At 51.1% G+C, this 20296-nt stretch overlaps 1 protein-coding gene across 2 annotated transcripts in view; it reads right to left on the bottom strand.

Annotated features, from left to right (window-relative positions):
* DNAJC13 (DnaJ heat shock protein family (Hsp40) member C13) overlaps positions 1–20296 on the bottom strand; it is a 1517524-nt gene that overhangs the window by 386266 nt on the left and 1110962 nt on the right. For both annotated transcript variants that reach the window (XM_078663869.1, XM_078663868.1), the window contains one exon: positions 7896–8012. In XM_078663869.1, the coding sequence (XP_078519995.1) occupies positions 7896–8012 (117 nt within the window). The remainder of the gene's footprint in view (positions 1–7895; positions 8013–20296) is intronic.

Consider the following 20296-nt stretch of genomic DNA (forward strand, 5'->3'; position numbering starts at 1 on the left):
GCAAAGGTGTGCAGCGAGGCCCACGTAGCCGCCTGGCAAATGTCCTGCAAAGGGACTCCCCGGCCCAGGGCAGTAGTAGCCGCCGTGGCCCGAGTGGAATGGGCCCTCAGCCCAACAGGAGGCTCCTTCCGAGCCAAAGAGTAGCATGCTTTGATGCACAGGACGACCCACCGAGAGATGGTTCGTTTTTGTACCGCCCTTCCCTTCTTCTCACCCACGTAGCCAACAAACAGTTGGTCATCCACCCGGAACTGGCGTGTGCGATCCATATAAAATGAAAGCGCACGTTTTGGGTCCAGACGATGGAGCCGCTCTTCATCTTTTGAAGGATGTGGAGGCGGGAAGAAGGAGGGTAAGGTGATGGACGGCCCGATGTGAAAAGCAGAAACTACTTTGGGCAGGAAAGAAGGCCTAGTCCTAAGAACCACCTTGTCAGGATGGACGGACATGAAAGGAGGTTTGACAGAAAGAGCCTGGAGCTCACTCACTCTCCTGGCAGAGGTGATGGCAACCAGGAAGGCCGTCTTAAGAGCGAGAAGACGGAGAGGACAGGAATGAAGCGGCTCAAAGGGAGCACACATCAAGAATGTCAGAACCAGATTCAAGTCCCACTGAGGCATCACGAACGGAACAGGTGGATACATGTGCGTGATGCCTTTCAAGAACCTCAGTACAATAGGGGACTTGAATAAAGATGGCTGATCAGGTAGCCTTAAGAAGGCGGAAAGGGCAGAAAGGTAGCCCTTGATAGTGCCCAGAGCAGAGCCCTGCTGGGCAAGAGAAAGAAGGAAGAGGAGAACCTCGGAAAGAGGGGCAGAAAGGGGATCCACAGCCTTTGCTGTGCACCATGCCACAAATCTGTTCCACCGGCAGGCGTATACCGACTTTGTGGAGGGACGCCTGGCTGCCAGAATCACATCACAGACTTCAGGAGGCAAGTCGAATGGCCTCAACTGTCGCCGCTCAATCTCCACGCATGGAGGTGGAGGCTGGACAGGTTCGGGTGGAGGACCGTCCCCTGCTGCTGCGACAGAAGGTCCTCCTGAAGGGGCAGGCGGATCGAGGGACCGACTGTCATGCTGAGTAGCTCGGGATACCAGTATCTTCGAGCCCAGTCCGGAGCCACAAGGATAACTTGGGCCCGGTCGCGCCTGATCTTCTTCAGCACTCTGGGCAGAAGTGGTATAGGCGGAAAGGCGTACAACAGACCGCAACTCCACTCGCGCCGAAAGGCGTCGCCGAGCGAGTGCCGTCTTGGAAACTCCAACGCGCAGAACTGATGACATTGCGCGTTCTCTTCTGTGGCGAATAGATCTAACCAAGGCTCTCCCCATTGCTGAAAGAGGCCGTTCGCCACGTCCGAGTTCAGACGCCATTCGTGATCCACCGAGCACCGACGGCTGAGTTCGTCCGCCCTGGCGTTCAGAGAACCTGCCAGGTGTTGAACCGTCAGAGTCACGCCCTGACGTTCCAGCCATTGCCAGAGGCGCAGAGCCTCCTGGCAAAGGGTCCACGACCCCACTCCGCCTTGTTTGTTGCAGTACCACATGGCGGTGGTGTTGTCCGTGAACACCTGCACTACACTCCCGTTGACAAAGGGGAGGAATGCCTTCAGTGCTAGGCGAATCGCCCGCAGCTCCAACAGGTTGATATGGAGCCGGGACTCCGCCGGAGACCAGATGCCTCTGATCTCCGCCTCTCCCAAGTGGCCACCCCAGCCCTGGAGGGACGCGTCCGTCACAACTACGTGCTCCGGTTGGGGAAGGGAGAGGGATCTGCCTCTGACCCAATCGCGGTCCGTAAGCCACCACTGCAACTGTCTCGCAGTGCCCTCCGAGATCAGGACATGGTCGGATAGGTTGCCCTGATGCTGGGCCCACTGAAACTTCAGGTCCCACTGCAGAGCCCGCATCCGCCACCTGGCGTGATGCACCAGTAGGATGCAGGAGGCCATCAGCCCCAGAAGCCGTAGCGTCAACCTGACCGAAACCCGGGATAACGGCTGAAAGATGGGAATCAGAGCCTGAATATCCCGGAACCGCCGTTCCGGAGGATAAACCCGAAACTGCGCCGAGTCGAGAACCGCTCCGATGAAAAGGAGCTTTTGAGAGGGACACAGGTGTGATTTCGGCACATTGATGGAAAACCCCAGCTCATGCAGGAGGTCTGCCGTCATCTGAAGGTGGTGGACGACTGTTTGGGGCGAGCCCGCCTTCAACAACCAGTCGTCGAGGTAGGGGAAGACTGAAACCCCTAACCGGCGCAGATGAGCTGCGACCACCGCCATCACTTTCGTGAACACCCGTGGGGCGCTGGTAAGGCCGAATGGGAGCACGATAAACTGAAAGTGCTCCTGGCCTACCGTGAACCGCAGGTAACGCCGGTGGGCCGGCAGGACGGGGATGTGAAAATACGCATCCTGCAAGTCCAACGCTACCATCCAGTCTTGTGGGTCTAGAGCAGCCAAGACCTGAGCCAAAGTCAACATCTTGAACTTCTCCTTCCGGAGGAAGCCGTTGACGTTCCTTAGGTCCAAGATAGGACGGAGGCCTCCTTTGTCCTTCTTGGGCACCAGAAAGTAGTGGGAGTAGCAACCACACCCTACTTCTGGCCCAGGAACGCGCTCGATGGCCCCCTTGGCCAAGAGGGCCGTAACTTCCTCCTGCAGAAGTGTCAAGTGGTCCCCCGACACACGGTGGTTCTGCGGTGGCATGGCTGGAGGAGTGGACTCGAAGGGGAGGGAGTAGCCCCTTCGGACGAGCTGCAGCACCCACCTGTCCGATGTAATCGCGCGCCAGCGGGAGTGGTGATGGCGAACCCTGCCACCCACTGGCGTCACGTGAGCCCGAAAGCTCGGACTAGGAAGATTTGGAGGCTGCAGCGGGGGGAGGTGTGGACTGACCTCGCCGCTGCCCTCTACAGCCACCACGGCGGAAACCACGGCCGCCACCGCGCTGGGGAGCGTTCTGCGGCGCGTGGCTGGCAGCACGTGTGGGACCGCCCCTTCCTTGGCCACGAAAGGGGCGAAACGAACCCGTTTGCTGGCGCTGGGTCGAAAGACCCAAGGACTTGGCCGTGACCCTGGAGTCCTTGAAGCGCTCAAGCGCGTTGTTGTCCGCCTTGTCACCAAACAGGCGACTGCCATCAAAAGGCATGTCCATGAGGGCATTCTGGACGTCCGGCGAGAAGTTGGCGGAACGCAGCCAAGCATGGCGACGAATCGCCACCGTCGTGGACATAGCCCGTCCCAGCGAGTCGGTCGTGTCAAGACCACACCTGATCGAATACCTCGCCGCGTCCCGGCCTTCAACCAAGGCCTGGTTGAGCTTGTCCCGCACCTCCTGCGGGCATTGCGGCAGACACTCCGCGACCGTATCCCACAGGGAGTGGGCATAGCGGCCCAAGAGGCACGCGGTATTGCAAGACCGCAGTCCAGCGCTCAAAGACGAAAAGACCTTTTTGCCAAATTGGTCATATCGCTTCGATTCCCGATCGGGCGGGGCCGACGGGAATGCGGACTGTGAAGTGGAGGCCTGGATCACCAGACTCTCCGGGGAGGGATGGGTGGAGAGGAAGGCAGGGTCGTCCGAACACGGACGGTGACGCCTGGCAACGTTCCGGTCAACCGGTGCACCGGAAGCGGGCCTGGACCAGGTGCCCAAAAGGACATCCGTCAGGGCCTCATTAAACGGCAGCAGAGGCTCCTGGGGGCATGACTGCGGTTTAAACACTTCGGTGAGAATGTTAGGTTTGACCTTAGCGACGGGGAGCTCAAGGCGCAAGGCCTTGGCAGCCCTCATCAGGACCACCGAATAGGCAGCCCCCGCCTCCGACGCCACAGGGGAAGGCGAGACAAACCCAGGGTTGGGCGACTCGTCCAGACCACTGGCATCACCCAGGTCACCTACCCAGTCCACATCATACTGGCAGGCACGTGATAAAGGGTCCTCAGACCCCTCCCAACCCTCTCCATACTCGTCCTCATCGCCGTAGTCCGGGTCGACGATATAGACCGGCTCCTCGGAGCCAACGGGCTCCAACGGCGCCGGACTCGGCGTCGGAAGATGCCGGTCCGACTCCGCGTCAGGAGTCAGAGAGGGAATGGGGGTGGCGCCGCGCGGCGCCGGGGACCCGACGCCGGCCGGAACCGACGGCGGAGCCACGGCGTCGCGCGGAGGCGGCACCACGGGTTGGCCCAATGGAATCGGCGCCGGAGAGGCCGGTGGACCAGCCGGCGACGACCCTGAGGGGCCCAGCGGCGCCGGGGCCGGAGCCGCCGGCGGCGTCGGGGCAGGAGCACCCGAACCGCTCGGGCCCCCAGACGGGACCGACCGGCCCGCAGGCGCCGTAGGCCCCGCCGGAGGAGACATCGCCCTCATAGCCATGAGGAAGTCCTCAATCTCCTCGCGCGACGCGCCTTCCCCAGAGACCGACGGGTATGGGGCAGACGGCGTCGGCGACCCACGCGGGGCCGCGGGGGTGGGGCCACCCGAACCCCCGGCCGCATCACGCGGGCGTCGGGGGGAGTCGGGGGTACGATGACGATGCCCCGACTTCTTGTGACGCTTACCTGACGAACCGGAGGAATGGCGGCGACTCCCGGAGCGCTCATGGCGGCTCCGCGATCGCTCCCTCGACCGCTCCCTCGACCTCCGACCGGACCGGGACCGCTCTCGACGCGGGGCCGACACTCGGAGCTCAAGCAGCTTGCGGGACCGCTCCCGTCTAGCTTTACTAGTCAAGGCCCAGCAGTCGACGCAGGACTCCACGTCGTGGTCCGCGCCCAGACACCGGAGGCAGAGTCGATGGTGGTCGGTGACCGACATCAGGCGGTCGCACCCGTCGCAACTCTTGAAACCGGGCATCCTACCGGCACCGTAGAAAGACTTAGAATTATCAAAAACTTGGTCAAAAGACCGGAGTACTGCTCTTCGGATCTGCGCTAACTGGCGCGGAAAAAAGAAGAACTGACGTCAGCGCGCGGAGGCGGCGTCTATATACTCCAGCGACGTCATCACGGCGCACGACGCCGACGACGGACGCGGAGCCGCAGGGGACGCCTGCAGACGACGCCTACCGACGCGCAGGGGTACTGCTACGCAAAAGTTTCCGGATCCAGACTGACGCCTGGGGATATTCTAAGGTAAGGAATCTAATACTAACCTGTTTCTTTCAGATAACCACTATAATGATCCACTCCCATCGAAATGCATAAAAGAAATCAACCAGGCCGTGATTCCCTTATGGACAAAAATTATTAACGCCTCTTTATCACAAGGGATTCTACCAGGATGCCTAAAAACAGGTCAAGTAGTCCCCATTATCAAAAAATCAGCGGCGGACCCAGACGATCCGAATAACTTTCGCCCGGTAACCAACATTCCGGTACTCGCCAAACTAATAGAGAAATGTGTGCAAAGTCAACTCAAACAACGCATAGACAACTTATCTCTTTTGGATGAATGCCAGTCGGGCTTCAGAACAGGACATAGCACTGAAACAGCGATCTCACAGATAGTTGATGATGCGTTACAAGCCTTAGACCAAAATAGATCATGTCTACTCATCCTCCTAGACCTATCAGCTGCATTCGACACGGTGAGTCATGTAAAACTACTAAACAGGCTACAGGACAGGATGGAAATATCTGGTACGGTGTTTAAATGGTTTGAATCCTTCCTTTAGGATAGAACACAAAGATTTTTAGTCAATCAATCGCTTTCAACATCATGTCCTAACTCGATTGGAGTACCTCAAGGATCCACACTATCTCCATCTCTGTTCAACTTATATATCGAACCGCTCACAGTAATTCTTCGAAACTCCAAAATTTCCTTTCACATGTACGCGAACGACACGCAGATATAACTCAAGATCTCGTCTTTGGAAGACATCAGGTTAATGAATGAGGCCTTAGAAATGACATTAAAATGGTTAACAATCAATCACCTAAAACTAAATGCTCAAAAAACTGAATTCCTTCTAATTTCACCATCAAAGAAACATACAGAAGTTAAGGAATGGGCCAGAATGATCACGGCGCTAAACTGCACCCCTACATTAGTCGACTCAGCTAAATCACTAGGAATATCACTTGATGAGAACCTGGATATGAAAGAACATATCAAGGCTATGGCAAAAAGTGCCCGCTTTCACCTGAACTACATTAGAAAGGTGAAACCCTTCATTTCAAAAGCAGATCTCAAACTAGCAGTCCAATCATTGGTCATCTCAAGGATTGAATATGGGTGCACTACGTTAGCAGGCATACCACAAATCTCCACAGCACCGCTAAAAGCATGCCTCAACGCAGCAGCAAGACTTATAACCGGCTCAAGGAAGTTCAACCATATATCTCCACACCTCAAAGCTTTAAACTGGCTACCGTACGAAGCCAGAATTCAGCTAAAAATGGCATGTATCACCCACAAAGCACTTCACTACAACACTCCAAGATATCTTGCCCAGAAAATAGTACTATCTGGAGGAAATAGGCCTGCTAGGAGTGCCAAGGAGTTGGTACTGAGACCACCCATGTTCCGGAAGAAAAGAACTTATGAGAGAGCGTTCTCTGGAGCAGCCCCTAGAATCTGGAACTCTCTTCCACCAAACATCAGAAAGATAACAAACACAGTAACATTTAAGAGGGAAACAAAAATATTTTTAATGAGCAAATTCCTGCCATAGCTCTTGTTGGATCCTCTTTAACATAGCGGCAGAGTTATACTCCATGGATGGAGAAGATGGAAATCACAGGTCAAGATACAGGACAAGTGAACTTAAATACCGAAAACCTTATCTACCTCATGCCACGGAAAGAACACTTAAAAATCTGTAGATATTGTGTTTAATATCTTTTATATGTCATATCTCTTTATTTAACTCTTCTGTACAAGATGTATATCCTTACTATCTCTTGATATGTAAAGCGCTCTGATACCCATGGGTCCTGTTCGCGCTATACAAAACTCTTTAAATAAATAAATAAATAAAATAAATAAATAAATAACGCGACTTCCGCCGAGGGAGGGACAAAGGGAGCCGCACAGGGCTGTGCGAAGATGACATGGAAGGCTATATGGCTCCATTGACCTCACTTCCGTGGACGACGTCAGGACAGAGCCGGGCGGCTCCTCCCCCTGGCGTGCAGAGGTACTGCTGGGGAAAAAGATTTTTCTGGATCCAATCGGACGCCAAGGGGGATATTCTAAGTTAAGGAATCTGGGGCTAGATTTCTCTATCAGATGATACTTTTATATTGATATCTAGTCATGCCACTTTCTGTGGCAGTCACAATATAGGGGTTCAGACTAAATGTTCTTACATCTTGAGTTTTATTTTTTTTTTCAATTGTTTTTAAGAAAGTCAGACACACACACCACACATAAGGCATGCCTTCAAGAAGTTCTGGTGGAACACGTGATTAACTCCACACCTAACAAATGTAGAGGACAAGATTTTTTTTCAAGAGCAGCCCATAGCTCTGCTGCCACAAAAGTCATGCACAAAAATAAATACATGGATTGTTCATTGCTTTAGAAGATGTACTCCACGTTCTCCAATAGTGTCCTTTGACTAATGATACATAGATCTCTAATCCGCTAAATGCTTAGTTTAGGGAGGTCATTCACTTGTAGTTCTACGGCAAGGTCTGGTATCGCCACTCTAAAAACAAAAAGACATTAGTGTAAACCTAACCCACCATATATATATAACAGATTGGATCAGCTCCAAAGCCCCATTCATTACCTAGAAGCCCATTGAAGGGCTATTCATTTGGAGCCATCTTTGCATATAGGCCACTTGATTAGACAAAGTCAAGGTTCTGCTTTGTATTGGAAAGCTAACTTTACAATAGTGGGAAAAGTACTGGGAAGAATACAACAAAAATTTACCTCTAACTGAAACGTAGGCTGCTCATTGTAAACACGGACAAAAATCTCTCCAACAATTAATTCCTTTGCATGGTCATTGAAGACAAACTCTGATCCATAGCTTTTGTCACACTCACCCTTTTAAAACAAAAAATAAAACACTTATGCTTTGCATTAGAATTATTAACTAGGACAACAAAACAGTAAACATTTTTTTTTAAAGAAGTCACATGGGAAACTGAGATTTGACATTTCTACAAAAGACTGTTCAAATGGCTCTGCTACGTTCTCTGCTGAATCTGTAATTTATTTCCAGGATTGCTGCAGAAGGCAATCCTAGTATTGTAAAGTATGTTAAGAAGTCCAAAAGCCAGCTTGAACGATGTAAACAGAACCATAAAGACCATAGACGTTCCTGTTTATAAAGAATTCATACAATTTTTACTAGATTGTAATTTAGAAACATGAATACTCCTAAAAGGTAAATATTGTATCTTGTTTGTTCATCCCTTTTTAGGTCTGGGCTTGAGACAGCATTCCTGTTTTTCAAGACTTAATGTTATCGCTGATGCACAATTATTACACATTCTGTACAAATGCTGCAGAGTCTTTGGTGAGTCTCATTTAACCATTGCTTACATGGAGATCAGTAATATCAACAGAAATGGCATCCTAAAACAAAAGCAACCCCTAACCTGAGGCCAGAGAACCCAGTCAAAGGTGTATTTGTATACTCAAGGTTTTGTGGGTTTATATATTTATTTATTTTTAAATTATTTTTATTTGCATTTCCAACACAGAACATAATAAGCATGCCACATTGAATTGTCCACCTCTTTCTACCCTACCTCCACCCGCCACTCACCTCCCTCGGCATAGGACAAGACATCATCGCTTTGCTATAGAGGACCATCCATGTAGAAAAGCAGCTATATCCAAGTCCATCCCATGTACAGTAGGGCTGCCAGAGTCACCTTCTCCGCCCCCTCAGAGCCCCCCATCCAGGCCATAGTAAAGTTGCCATTTCCCCCACACTCTAGAGAACTTCTTCGGGCAGCCTCTCACTTTATAAGTAACTCTTTCAGCGGCCATATATACGTCCATCCCCCTCCTCCACTCCTCTAGCTTCGGGGGGTTCGAGGCTCCCCATTCCCATGCCACATCCCTCTTGGCCACCACTAATGCTAACATCAGGAAGATGAGATGGGGTTGAGTCAAGTCTAAATTGTTCAGTATCCCCAGTAAAACTAATTTGGGCTCTAGGGGTAGGGGCACTTCGAGTATTTCCCCGAGTTCTCTCAGTATCCTAGCCCAGTAACTCTGGAGGAACCCACACTCCCAAATGGTGAGGTAAAAGTTTCCCTCAGCATGTCCGCACCGCAAACAACTAGGGTCGGTAGCCCGGCCCATCCGGTGTAGGCGGGATCGATCGTAGTAGACTCTGTGTAGGACCTTAAATTGAATAAGTCGGAGTCTAGATTTTATTGTCACCTCCCTAGGGTGCATCAGGCCGTTTCCCAAACCAGCGTGTCCATCTAAACTACATTCGATTCCCACACACTCCTCAGTTTCACCAGTCCGTCCGGCATATTGTTAATTAGGGTTTTATAAGTCAGTGAAACCAGCTTAGTGTGGACCTGGTCCTGTAATGAATATGCTACTTACCAGTATGCATCTGTTCTTGGCATGTAGGGCTGCTAACATTCATATCTATTGCATAGATCGCCGCCTAGTGTTGGGTCCGGATGATTGCACATTGTTGTCCTGGAAGAGTCTTCGAAGTATCACGAGATAGGTGGCTCCTCCCCTGGACTACAGTGCGCATGGGCATCGACTCCATCCCCAGATTGTTTTTAGCCATTGCGGCAAAGATGGAGTATGACAGTGTAAAAGATGTCCATGCTAATGATTGAATGCAAGAAGCAATCTGCAGCTGCTACAGGCGCCGGGGAGGAGGGTGGGCGATATGAATGTTAGCAGCCCTACATGCCAAGAACAGATGCATACTGGTAAGTAGCATATTCAGTTCGAGGCATGTGGGCTGCTAAATTCATATCTATTGCATAGAATATATAGCAGTCCCTCCATTAACGGCGGCCGCCCGTGCCAGCTGCAGAAGTCTGAAATAGAGTCTTAAGAACAGCTTGTCCTACAGCTGCCTGCTGTTTGGAATGTACGTCTACGCAGTAATGTTTGGTAAACGTGTGTGGTGTGGCCCACGTGGCTGCTCTGCAAATGTCCTCCAAAGGAATGTTTCCCAGGAATGCCATGGAGGCTCCTAACTTGCGTGTGGAGTGTGCTCTGGGTGGGATCGTTAAAGTGCGTTTAGCTTTCTGATAGCAAATCTGAATACATTTAACGATCCACCTGGCTATTCCCGCTTTGGAAATGGGGTTGCCCTTGTGCTGAGCTGAAAAGGCAACGAATAGTTGTTGTGTCTTTCTAAATGGTTGTGTTCTGTCAATATAGTACATCAACGCCCTCTTAACGTCCAAGGTATGGAGCATTCTTTCCGCTACCGTCTCTGGATTTGTAAAGAATGTGGGCAGTTCAATTGTCTGATTGACGTGAAATTGTGACACCACCTTTGGAAGGAACTTGGGGTTAGTGCGGAGCACCACCCTGTTGGAATGAACCTGAATAAATGGCTCTTGTATTGTGAGCGCCTGTAGCTCACTAACACGTCTAAGAGACCTGATGGCAATGAGGAAAGCCACTTTCCATGTCAAGAATTGAATCTCACATGAATGTAGAGGCTCAAAGGGTGGCCCCATCAACCTAGTGAGGAGCACATTGAGATTCCATACCGGAGCGGGCGGGGTTCTGGGAGGAATGACCCGCTTCAGCCCTTCTAGAAAGGCTTTAATGGCAGGCACCCTGAAAACAGAGAGGTGCTGCCTGTTCTGAAGATAAGCTGCTATGGCTGACAAGTGTATCCGAATGGAAGCGTACGCTAGATTGCATTTGTAAAGATGTAACAAGTAGCAAATGATGTTTGGAATGGATGCATCTAGCGGATTTATGTTATGCTCTGTACAGTAGATGACAAAACGCTTCCATTTTGCTGCATAGCAAGCTCTGGTAGTGGGCTTTGCCTCTCTGATGATGTCCATGCATTCAGGAGGCAGATTAAGGTAGACAAACTCTAGGACTTCAGGAGCCAGATCGCCAGATTGAGCTGTTGCGGGTCTGGATGCTGGATGTCGCCATGGTTCTGCGTCAAGAGCCTGGGTGAGAGGTGCAGCCTTTGATGCGGTACCACGGAAAGTTCTAGGAACGTGGTGTACCATGGTTGGCGTGCCCACGTTGGAGCAACCAGGATGAGCGTCATCGAGTGTTGCTTTAGCTTTCTTGCCACCAGCGGAATGAGAGGTGCTGGGGGAAAAGCGTACGCAAATCTGCCTGACCAGTTCATCCATATCGCATTGCCCTGCGACTGTGGGTGAGGGAACCTGGCGGCAAAGCTTTGGCATTTTGCGTTTTCCCTTGTGGCAAACAGGTCTATCTCTGGATGACCCCATTGCTGGAAGTACGGGCGGAGTACCGATGGATGTATCTCCCACTCGTGCATTTGATGGCTGTACCTGCTGAGCAGATCCGCCATCTGGTTGTCCTTGCCCGGAAGGTGTTCCGCCATGAGGAAGATGTTCCTCTGAATGGCCCACTTCCACATGCTCTGAGCCAGATGAGACAGCTGTGGAGAGTGCGTACCTCCCTGCTTTTGGATGTAGTACATGGCCGTCATGTTGTCCATCCGGATCAACACGACCTTGTTGCACAAGTGTACTTTGAAGGACTTTAACGCCATAAAGATCGCCATCAACTACAGACAGTTGATGTGCATCTTCCTTTGCTGTGTCGTCCATAGTCCCTGCACCGTGTACTGGAGCACATGAGCTCCCCACCCCTGGAGAGATGCTGTTAGGACACGAAGACCCTAGACCCTCTTTCTGTTTTTCTGAGTGCAGGACAGGGAGTAATATGCTGTTGCGCGCTGCCTGTACTACGTGTCCCAGAACGCCCTGGGGGCAACACGTGTGAACCGATAGGTCATTGGAGATTGTACACCAATCACGGACACTGAGGAGACACTAATACCTCCCCTTCCAATATGGCGGCGCTTGGTTTTCTTGCTGCAGTCCTGAGGCGTGTTTTGGTGTTTGGACCGTGACCCCGTCTTGTTTCTTGAAGCAAAGATTGACCTTCGCCTTCCTGTATTCTCCGAGAAATTCTTCCCATAACTGCGTGGTCCGCTTGAGAACGCTGAATCCAGGCGTCATCGGACTTCGAGATTCCTCCCTTCCTTCCCTCCCTCCATTTACCCGTCACCGCTGTGACCCTGTCCCTGGATTTCCCTCGAGCGCTTGATATTGCTCCCACAATTCGGACTGTGTTCAGAATTGGGCTGTGCTGGAAAGCGGCTGCAACATTTTCTTTTTGACACGTAGGAAACGCGAGGAAGTGAAGCTACAACTTTCTCGCGCTTGAAAGCGCTCCTACGCTAAAGACTTTGCTCGGAACTGGGCAGTGCTAGAAAGCGGCTGCAACATTTATTCATTGATATTTTTGGACACGCGAGGAAGTGATTCTACAACTTTCTTGTTCCATTATTATTGGCAAGCAAAAACGCTAAGCAGCGTTTCCTTTTTTTTAGAGACTATTTGGATTGGAAAATAGGAAGAAAGTGAAAACACGTTTTTCTTCTCCCTGAGCTATCGGAAGTCAAGAAGCTTCGGGACGTTGTTGCTTTATTTATTCTTTTCTTTTGGAGAGACCAACAGACTCTTAATGATGCTGTATCCTTTTTGTTTGTGAGTACTCCTGGGTGCTCAGGTAACTTTCTATGAGGTTCTTTTTACATTACTGCCAGGTAAGCGTGTGACAGCATATTTCTTCTGTGTTCAGGAAATAGCTAGTAATAGACCTTACCTGTTTCTATATTATTGATGTGTTCCTTTTTCTGTCTTTTCTATCCTCTGCAGGGAACCTGGCCCTAGTGACGTGGGAACCTTTGACAGGCCTCCCCTTTCTTCTTTTGACCTTGGTTTGGTCTCTCTCTTTTCCTTGGATAGTAATCATCCTCAAGTGTTTTGGATCACAGAGGGGGATCTATCTAGGGGAAGGGGATTGACACTGTCTACGCTTCTGAGGAGTTTGGTTTCTGCCTGGATACTGGTCTACGCCTGACAGATGCGTCCGTCGTGAGGATGATCTGTGGTACAGGCTCTTGGAACGGTCGGCCCTTGAAAAGGTTGTGTGGATTCCACCAATGCAGAGAGTTGTATGCCCGACCGGTCACCAACACTAGGTCTTTCAACCTGTCCATGAGCCTGCGTCCACTGATGTGCTAGACATTCCTGGAGCGGACGCATATGCAGTCTCGCGTGCGGGACTATGAAGATGCAGGAGGCCATCATGCCTATCAACTGCATAAACACTCTCGCTGGGAGTGGTGAGTGTTGGGGTCTGAACCTCTGGATTAGCGACTGGATGTGGTCGATCCTCGCAGGGTTTGGCTGTGCTTTGGCAGCCAGAGTATTTATGGTCGCGCCCAGATACTCCCGCACATGGGCTGGCTGAAGGTGCGACTTCGGATAGTTTAACGAGAACCCCAGACTGTGAAGGAGGTGAATAGTGTGGGACATGTCCGCGGCGCACTGCTGAGCCGACTTGGCTTGAACGAGCCAGTCGTCCAGGTAAGGGTAGACATGTATGTTCTGTCGCCTGAGGTGCGCCGCCACGGTCGCCAGACACTTCGTGAACACTCTGGGTGCAGTGGTCACTCCGAAGGGTAGGACCTTGAACTGGTAATGCCTGTTCTGTATGGTAAACCGGAGGTACTTTCTGTGGGATGGGTGGAGTGGAATGTGAAAATAAGCATCCTTGAGGTCCAAGGTTGCGAGGAAGTCTCCCCGGTTTAATAGTGGAAGTACCTGTTGTAGCGTCAACATGTGAAAATGTTCTGAGAGTATGTATAGGTTTAGGGGGCGCAGGGCCAGAATGGGTCTGAGTGAGCCGTCCTTTTTTGGTATTAAGAAGTACAGGGAATAAACCCCTGTGCCTTCTTCCTCCACTGGCACGAGCTCTATTGCTCCTTTTTGCAGCATTACGAGAACCTCCTGCTGTAATAAGTGCAAGTGCTCTGCCGACATAGGACGTTGTCGTGGGGGTATGTTGGGTGGAGTGGACGTTAACTCCAAACAATACCCGAACTGGATAAGCTCTCTTACCCACCTGTCTGTGGTGATGTTTCTCCAGACTGGCAGGAACTGTTGGAGTCTCCCCCTGACAGGTGTTGGATGGTCGGGGGGCAGTGACAGGGAGTCACTGTTTGGTGGAAGCAGAGGAACGGGAACTATTGTTGCCTCTGCCTCTGCCCGTGGCGCTGTTTCCTCTGTAACCACCTCTATTTTGTTTGGGGTAAGAGGCCTGGGCGCCTCCTCTATTGAAACTTGTCTGCTGTGCCAAGTGTCCTCTGGGAACACCTCTTGTACTTGAGCGACGAAAAGTGTTGCCCCTGTATTGCTGAGACTGAAGAGCACCCATGGACTTAGCCGTCTCAGTGTCTTTTTTAATCTTTTCAAGGGTGGTGTCAACCTCCGGGCCAAACAGTCTGTCTGGATTGACAGGTTGGTTGAGGATAGTTGTTTGGATCTCGGGCTTGAAGCCTGAGATGCGGAGCCATGCCTGACGCCTTAACATAACACTAGTGTTCACCGCCCGTGCTGCTGTATCTGCAACATCAAGCACACATTTAATCGCAGCATTAGAAATGAGCTTGCCCTCCTGGATTAACATTTCAGCTCCTTCTTTGAACTGGTCTGGAAGGTGCTGCAAAAGCTGTTCCAAGGTGTCATAATGCGCCCTATCATATCTAGCCAATAGGGCTTGTGTATTGGATATGCGCCATATGTTTGCTGCCTGCGCTGCCACCCTTTTGCCCCCTGCCTCCAGCACTTTTGACTCTTTGTCCGGGGGAGGAGCTTCACCCGTTGTCTGTGAATTCGCCCTCTTGCGGGCATTGGAGACGACCAAAGAGTCTAGAGGCAACTGGCCCCGTATATAAGCAGGGTCTCCAGGTGCCGGTCTGTATTTCTTTTCTATACGTGGGTTGACCACCCTTGCCCTGGTGGGTTCTTCGAAAATGTCAGTGGCATGTTTGAGAACCCCTTTAAGCATTGGCAGTGTTTTAACAGTCTTTTCTGATGCAGAGAATGTATCAAACAAAAAGTCAACTTTCACAGGGTCGGCATGCATCTCCACCTTGTGATTTGCAGCTGCCCGTTCAATCAAGGCATTAAATGCCGCCGAGTCTTCAGTAGGAGAAGTCTTTATCCCATAAAGCTGTGGGTCACTAACCACCTGTTGGTCACCCTGGTCACCAGTGTCTACCCATGAGTCCTGCTACTCATCAGGGTCATTATTGGCAGGGAAGTTATACTCTTCAGTCTGGTCATTTCCGTCCCCATCTGAGTAAGTGGGTGAAGGTGTTGGACTCCTCCCAGTCTGTTGAGGAATGGGTTCCACAAGGTCTGGAGTATGTGGTGCAGGCCTTTTCTTTTTAAGAGGGATTACATAGGATTCCACTGGCTGGGATGTAATTTTCCTCTTGTAGAGCATTAATTTGCCCGTGTCGGCGTCGATAAAATGCTCTGATTCATCGTCCTGCGAAAGTGGTCAAGCAGAGCTTCCACGACGCTGAGTCTGCCGCAGCCCCTCCGAGTCATCGGGCACCGTACGCGGTGTGAAAGCCTTCGGCGGCAGAGTATAGAGGATCGGCGTCGAAGTCTTCTTCGGTGGAACAGTCGCCTTCGGTACCGAGGGCGTTTTCGGCTCCGACGCCTTGTTCCGTAGCCTCTTCAGGGAGCCCGCGAGCTGCTTAGCAAAAGAAGCGGACGGCTTCGTCGATCCGACCGTGGGCCTCGAGCCACCACCCGGTGATGATCCGAGCGTTGACGACTTCTGTTTGGGCGCGGACGCACCCTCGACAGCAAGGCTCCGGTCGGTGTTGGCCTTATGCGTCGACGCCCCCGGCTTCGGATCGGCAGATTTTTCCCTTTGCGTCGTGGTTTCAGACTTCGGCTCTGTGGCCTTCGCCGACGCCACTTCGACTGTCCGTGTGCCTGGGGCCACGGTAGTCTTGGGTGAAGGTGTCTCGACAGTCTTCTTCGACTCCACCATCTTACTCGACACGTGGTCGACGACCTTCTTCGAGGTGGCCTCCTGGGCCCCCTTGGGTGCCTTATCGTGTTCGACAGCCGTTTTTGGCTTCGAAGCCTCCGAAGACGACTGTTTCGAAGGTGTCTCCGCCGTCTTCGGTTTCGATGGTGTGTCGGCCATCTTAGATGACGTCGAAGCCGATGGTTTCGGTTTCTGTAACGGAGGCTCCGCTGAAATGTCTGTAGCCGGGCCAGAAGGCGGGGCCGAGGACTTAGGGTGAGGGTCGTGGGTAAGGCCGAGTGGCGATCCCGTGACCTGAGCCTTAGTTAGTGTACGGACGGGGCATAGCTCTTCCTCCAAGCTATCTTCCGCGGCCCCATAAACTTCCTCGTCGTCCCCTACCTCCTCGACGTATTCCTCTAGGTCCAGGCCCTCAACGGCTTCTCCGTAGTCGGCCTCGACCTCCGCCGATGGAGGCGAGATCTGAAGCTGAAGCTCTTGCTCGTCAGCCTCGGGGTCGTTGAAGATGTCCACAGGTGCCGGTGCCGATCGCTGGGCTTCGAGGCGCGCCACGCGCCGAATCTTGAGCGTCTTCTTCGACCTGAACTGCGAACAGGCCATACAGTTGGCCTCGTTGTGGTCCGGCGACAGGCACTTGTTGCATACAGGATGCACATCGATGTGTGGGTACTTCGAACCGCACACGGGACACTTTTTGAACGGACTTCGTTCCATTGTAGTTTCGTCGGGGTCTTGCTGCGTCGAAGGGCCTCGATGACCGAAGAGTAACGCGACTCCCCAGAAAACACACGAGAACCGAACGCCAACAATACCGACGAGGTTAGAAAGCCTTTTGGCCTTCAGAGAACTGTTTTTACCGATTCCGACAGGAGACGTCGAAATCACATCCGAACCCAATGGCGGAAAAAAACAATCTGGGGATGGAGTCGATGCCCATGCGCACTGTAGTCCAGGGGAGGAGCCACCTATCTCGTGATACTTCGAAGACTCTTCCAGGACAACAATGTGCAATCATCCGGACCCAACACTAGGCGGCGATCTATGCAATAGATATGAATTTAGCAGCCCACATGCCTCGAACTAAGCGGCCCTCTAGCGGAGCATAATCCGGCAAGGGGTCCAAGAGCGCCTCTTCCGCCTGCCAGGCGTGGCGAATTTGCGCATACTTTAGGAATTGAGAGAGGTGCAAGCCATACTCATCCTTTAAGTCCTGGAAGGACTTCAGGGCGTCCCGGCGCTGGAGCACCCAACACTGAAATGCCAATATCGTCCCACCTCCGGAAGCCTTTCAACTTACGTAGTTCCCGTAACCACGCGCATTTCCAAATTGGGGTTTGTCTCGGCGGTTTGTGCCGCCAGCCGATTCGTCTTGTCGCCCTGTCCCAGAGCTCAACAGTCAACCTTGTTGCTGATAATAGTGCTGCTTTCCCCTTCCCCCGTATATATAGTGCAGGCATGTACGGCGGTCCAGTTTGTCCCTTTCCAGTCTATATGTGGGGGGATCCGCCGGGGCATGCAACCAATCATTTATTGGTGCGAGATGTTCCGCCCAGTAGTATGCCGCCACGTTGGGGAGCGAAATCCCTCCATTGTACTGGTTCCTCTGTAGGGTGTCCAGTGCTATCCTAGGCTGTTTCCCCAACCAGAGCAACTCTCTAAGGCCCTCAATAATTTCCATTAAAAAAGTGGCACGGGAGGGGGAAGTACTCGTTTTGCACTGCAGAGAGGAACAGCGGCAGAGTAATCATTTTATACATCGCCGCCCGTCCTAGCATTGTGAGTGGGAGAGTCTTCCATCTGCACGCATCCTCTTTAAAGTTCAGTGGAACCCGTTGGATGTTTTTCGTATAGGAGATAGAGCTACTGTTCGTTATGTAAATTCCTAGATACACAAACCCCTCAGACGTCACCCGTAATGCCTCGGGTATAGCCGGCCCCAGGTCTCGCTCTCCAGGGTTGTACACGACCGATTTGTGCCAATTAATAGTTGTGGGTTTATTTTGATCACTTCTGAACACAGGAGCACTTCTTAAACCAGAAAGAAAAAGAAAAAAACCCGTATTGCGCCGGAGGCCAAGCCCCCTTCTTGTAGCACTCTGCAAACGCGCCCCCTGGCGCGTTTGCAGAGGGGGAACAAATTCCCCTTGAATACTGGGAGTCCCTGGGGGCCAACTAGCCCACCAGGAACCTCCAGTATGCGTTAGGGGGCTGCGTTGCAGAGAGGTGTTCTGAGGCCATGCCCCTTTTTAAACCTCTCTGCAACGCAGCTCTGTGGCGCTTACTGGAGATACCTGGTGGGCTAGTTGGTCCCCAGGGACCCTCAGGATTCAAGGGGAGTTAATCCCCAACTTAAAATGCGACACAGGGTGCGTTTGCACAGTGGTGAAGGGAGGGTCTGGACTGATTTCACATGTGTGAAAACACATCCTGTGGCGCGGTTTAAGTTGGGGAATTAATTCCTTGTCAATCCTGAGGGTCCCTGGGGGGCAACTAGCCCACCAGGTACCTACAGTAAGCTCCATGGAGCTGCGTTGCAGAGTGTTGTAAAAAGGGGCGTGGCCTCTGAACACCTCTTTGCAATGCAGCCCCCTGGTGCATACTGGAGGTACGGGTTAGGCTAATTGGCTCCCAGGGACCCACAGGATTGAGGAGGAATTATTTGTCCAACTTAAAACACGCTACAGGGCGTGTTTGCAGATATATCACCTCAGGCCACGCCCCCACCTTCACCACTGTGCAAACACGCCCGTGGCGCGTTTTAAGTTGGGGAATTAATTCTCTTTCAATACTGAGGGTCCCTGAGGGCCAAATAGCCCAACAGGTATCTCGTGTATGCCAAAGGGAGCTGCGTTGCAGACAAGTGTTCAGAGGACACGCCCATTTTTACACCTCTCTGCAACGCAGCTTTGTGGCGCTTATTGGAGGTACCTAGTGGGCTAGTTTGACCCTAGGGACCCTCAGGATTCAAGGGGACTTAATCTCCCAACTTAAAACGCGCCACAGGGCGTTTTTGGACAGTGGGGAGGGGATAGTGTAAGCAAGTGGCTCTATATATACTGGACCAAAGTAAAATCAGCCGAACTACAAATTCCGATTTACTCACCTGTTATCAGGAGAGACCTCAGTGCTGTATCTTTGAGCCCAGAACTGATCCTGAAAAGAAATTCTAATCGTATTTACAAGTAACTTGAATTTCCTTCCATAGGCTAACATTGACTGGTTTCACTTGGAAATTCTTCGAAGTGTGGAGTTTTGGAACTTTAAAAAAATTCACCTAAAATCATCCTAACAACGAATTCCGATTTACTCACCTGTTACCAGGAGAGAACCCAGTGCTGCATCTTTTAGCCCAGCACTGACCCTGAAAAGTAATTCTAACCATACATACAAGTAACTTGTATTTCCTTCTATAGGAAACCATTGTCTGGTCTTCACAAGAAAAGTTTCTGTCAATTTTCACAAACTACAAATATTCCTTAAAAATCGCCTGTATGACTTAAACGCATTCTTTCAACTGTTTACAGGAGATGCACCAGTGCTGGATCCAGGATCCACCACTGAGTAAGAAAAAGTAACAATAACACTACTTACCTGCTAAGTGAATTTCCTCCCGTAGGATAACATTGGTGATACTATGTGAAAAAGTTTCTAAGTGTCAACTTTTAAAATACAATAATAATCCTTAAAAATCACTACTGTAACCAAAAAGCTTTTACTCAACTGTTTACAAGATATGTCCCAGGAGTGAATCTAGGATCTAGTCCTGTGGTTAGAAAAGTAATCCATAAAGTAACTAATTGCATTTAATTTAGCGTTTGAAATTGTGTTGCCCATTGCAACAACTAACTACTGTACTTAAAAGTCTATTGCCTATTTGCAAAGTATTTAAACTAAAGTAATTCATTCTGAGAAAGTATATTTTGTAATGTAATATATAATGTAATTATAATGTAATTTAAAAAATATAATATCTCAAATCTGAGGGGGGCGACTACATTGCCTTGGTTAGAACATATTAAACATATGTCCATCAGCTTGGGGCTTCGGGAACTCTGGGTGGATCCTGAGCTTACCTGCACCTCAACCTCCAGAAAACAACTGAAGACCCTTTTTGAGGAGCACAATCTGGCCCAGCTTTACAGCTGCTCCCGAACAGGCAAGTTAACCTCAGCGTTCCTAGAGATAAAGGATAGGCCCTTATTTGAATCTGCCATAGCTATCATCATACCAGCTGCCGCCAG

The sequence above is a fragment of the Lissotriton helveticus genome, chromosome 10 (genome assembly GCF_964261635.1).
Source record: "Lissotriton helveticus chromosome 10, aLisHel1.1, whole genome shotgun sequence".
Lineage (NCBI taxonomy): Eukaryota > Metazoa > Chordata > Amphibia > Caudata > Salamandridae > Lissotriton > Lissotriton helveticus.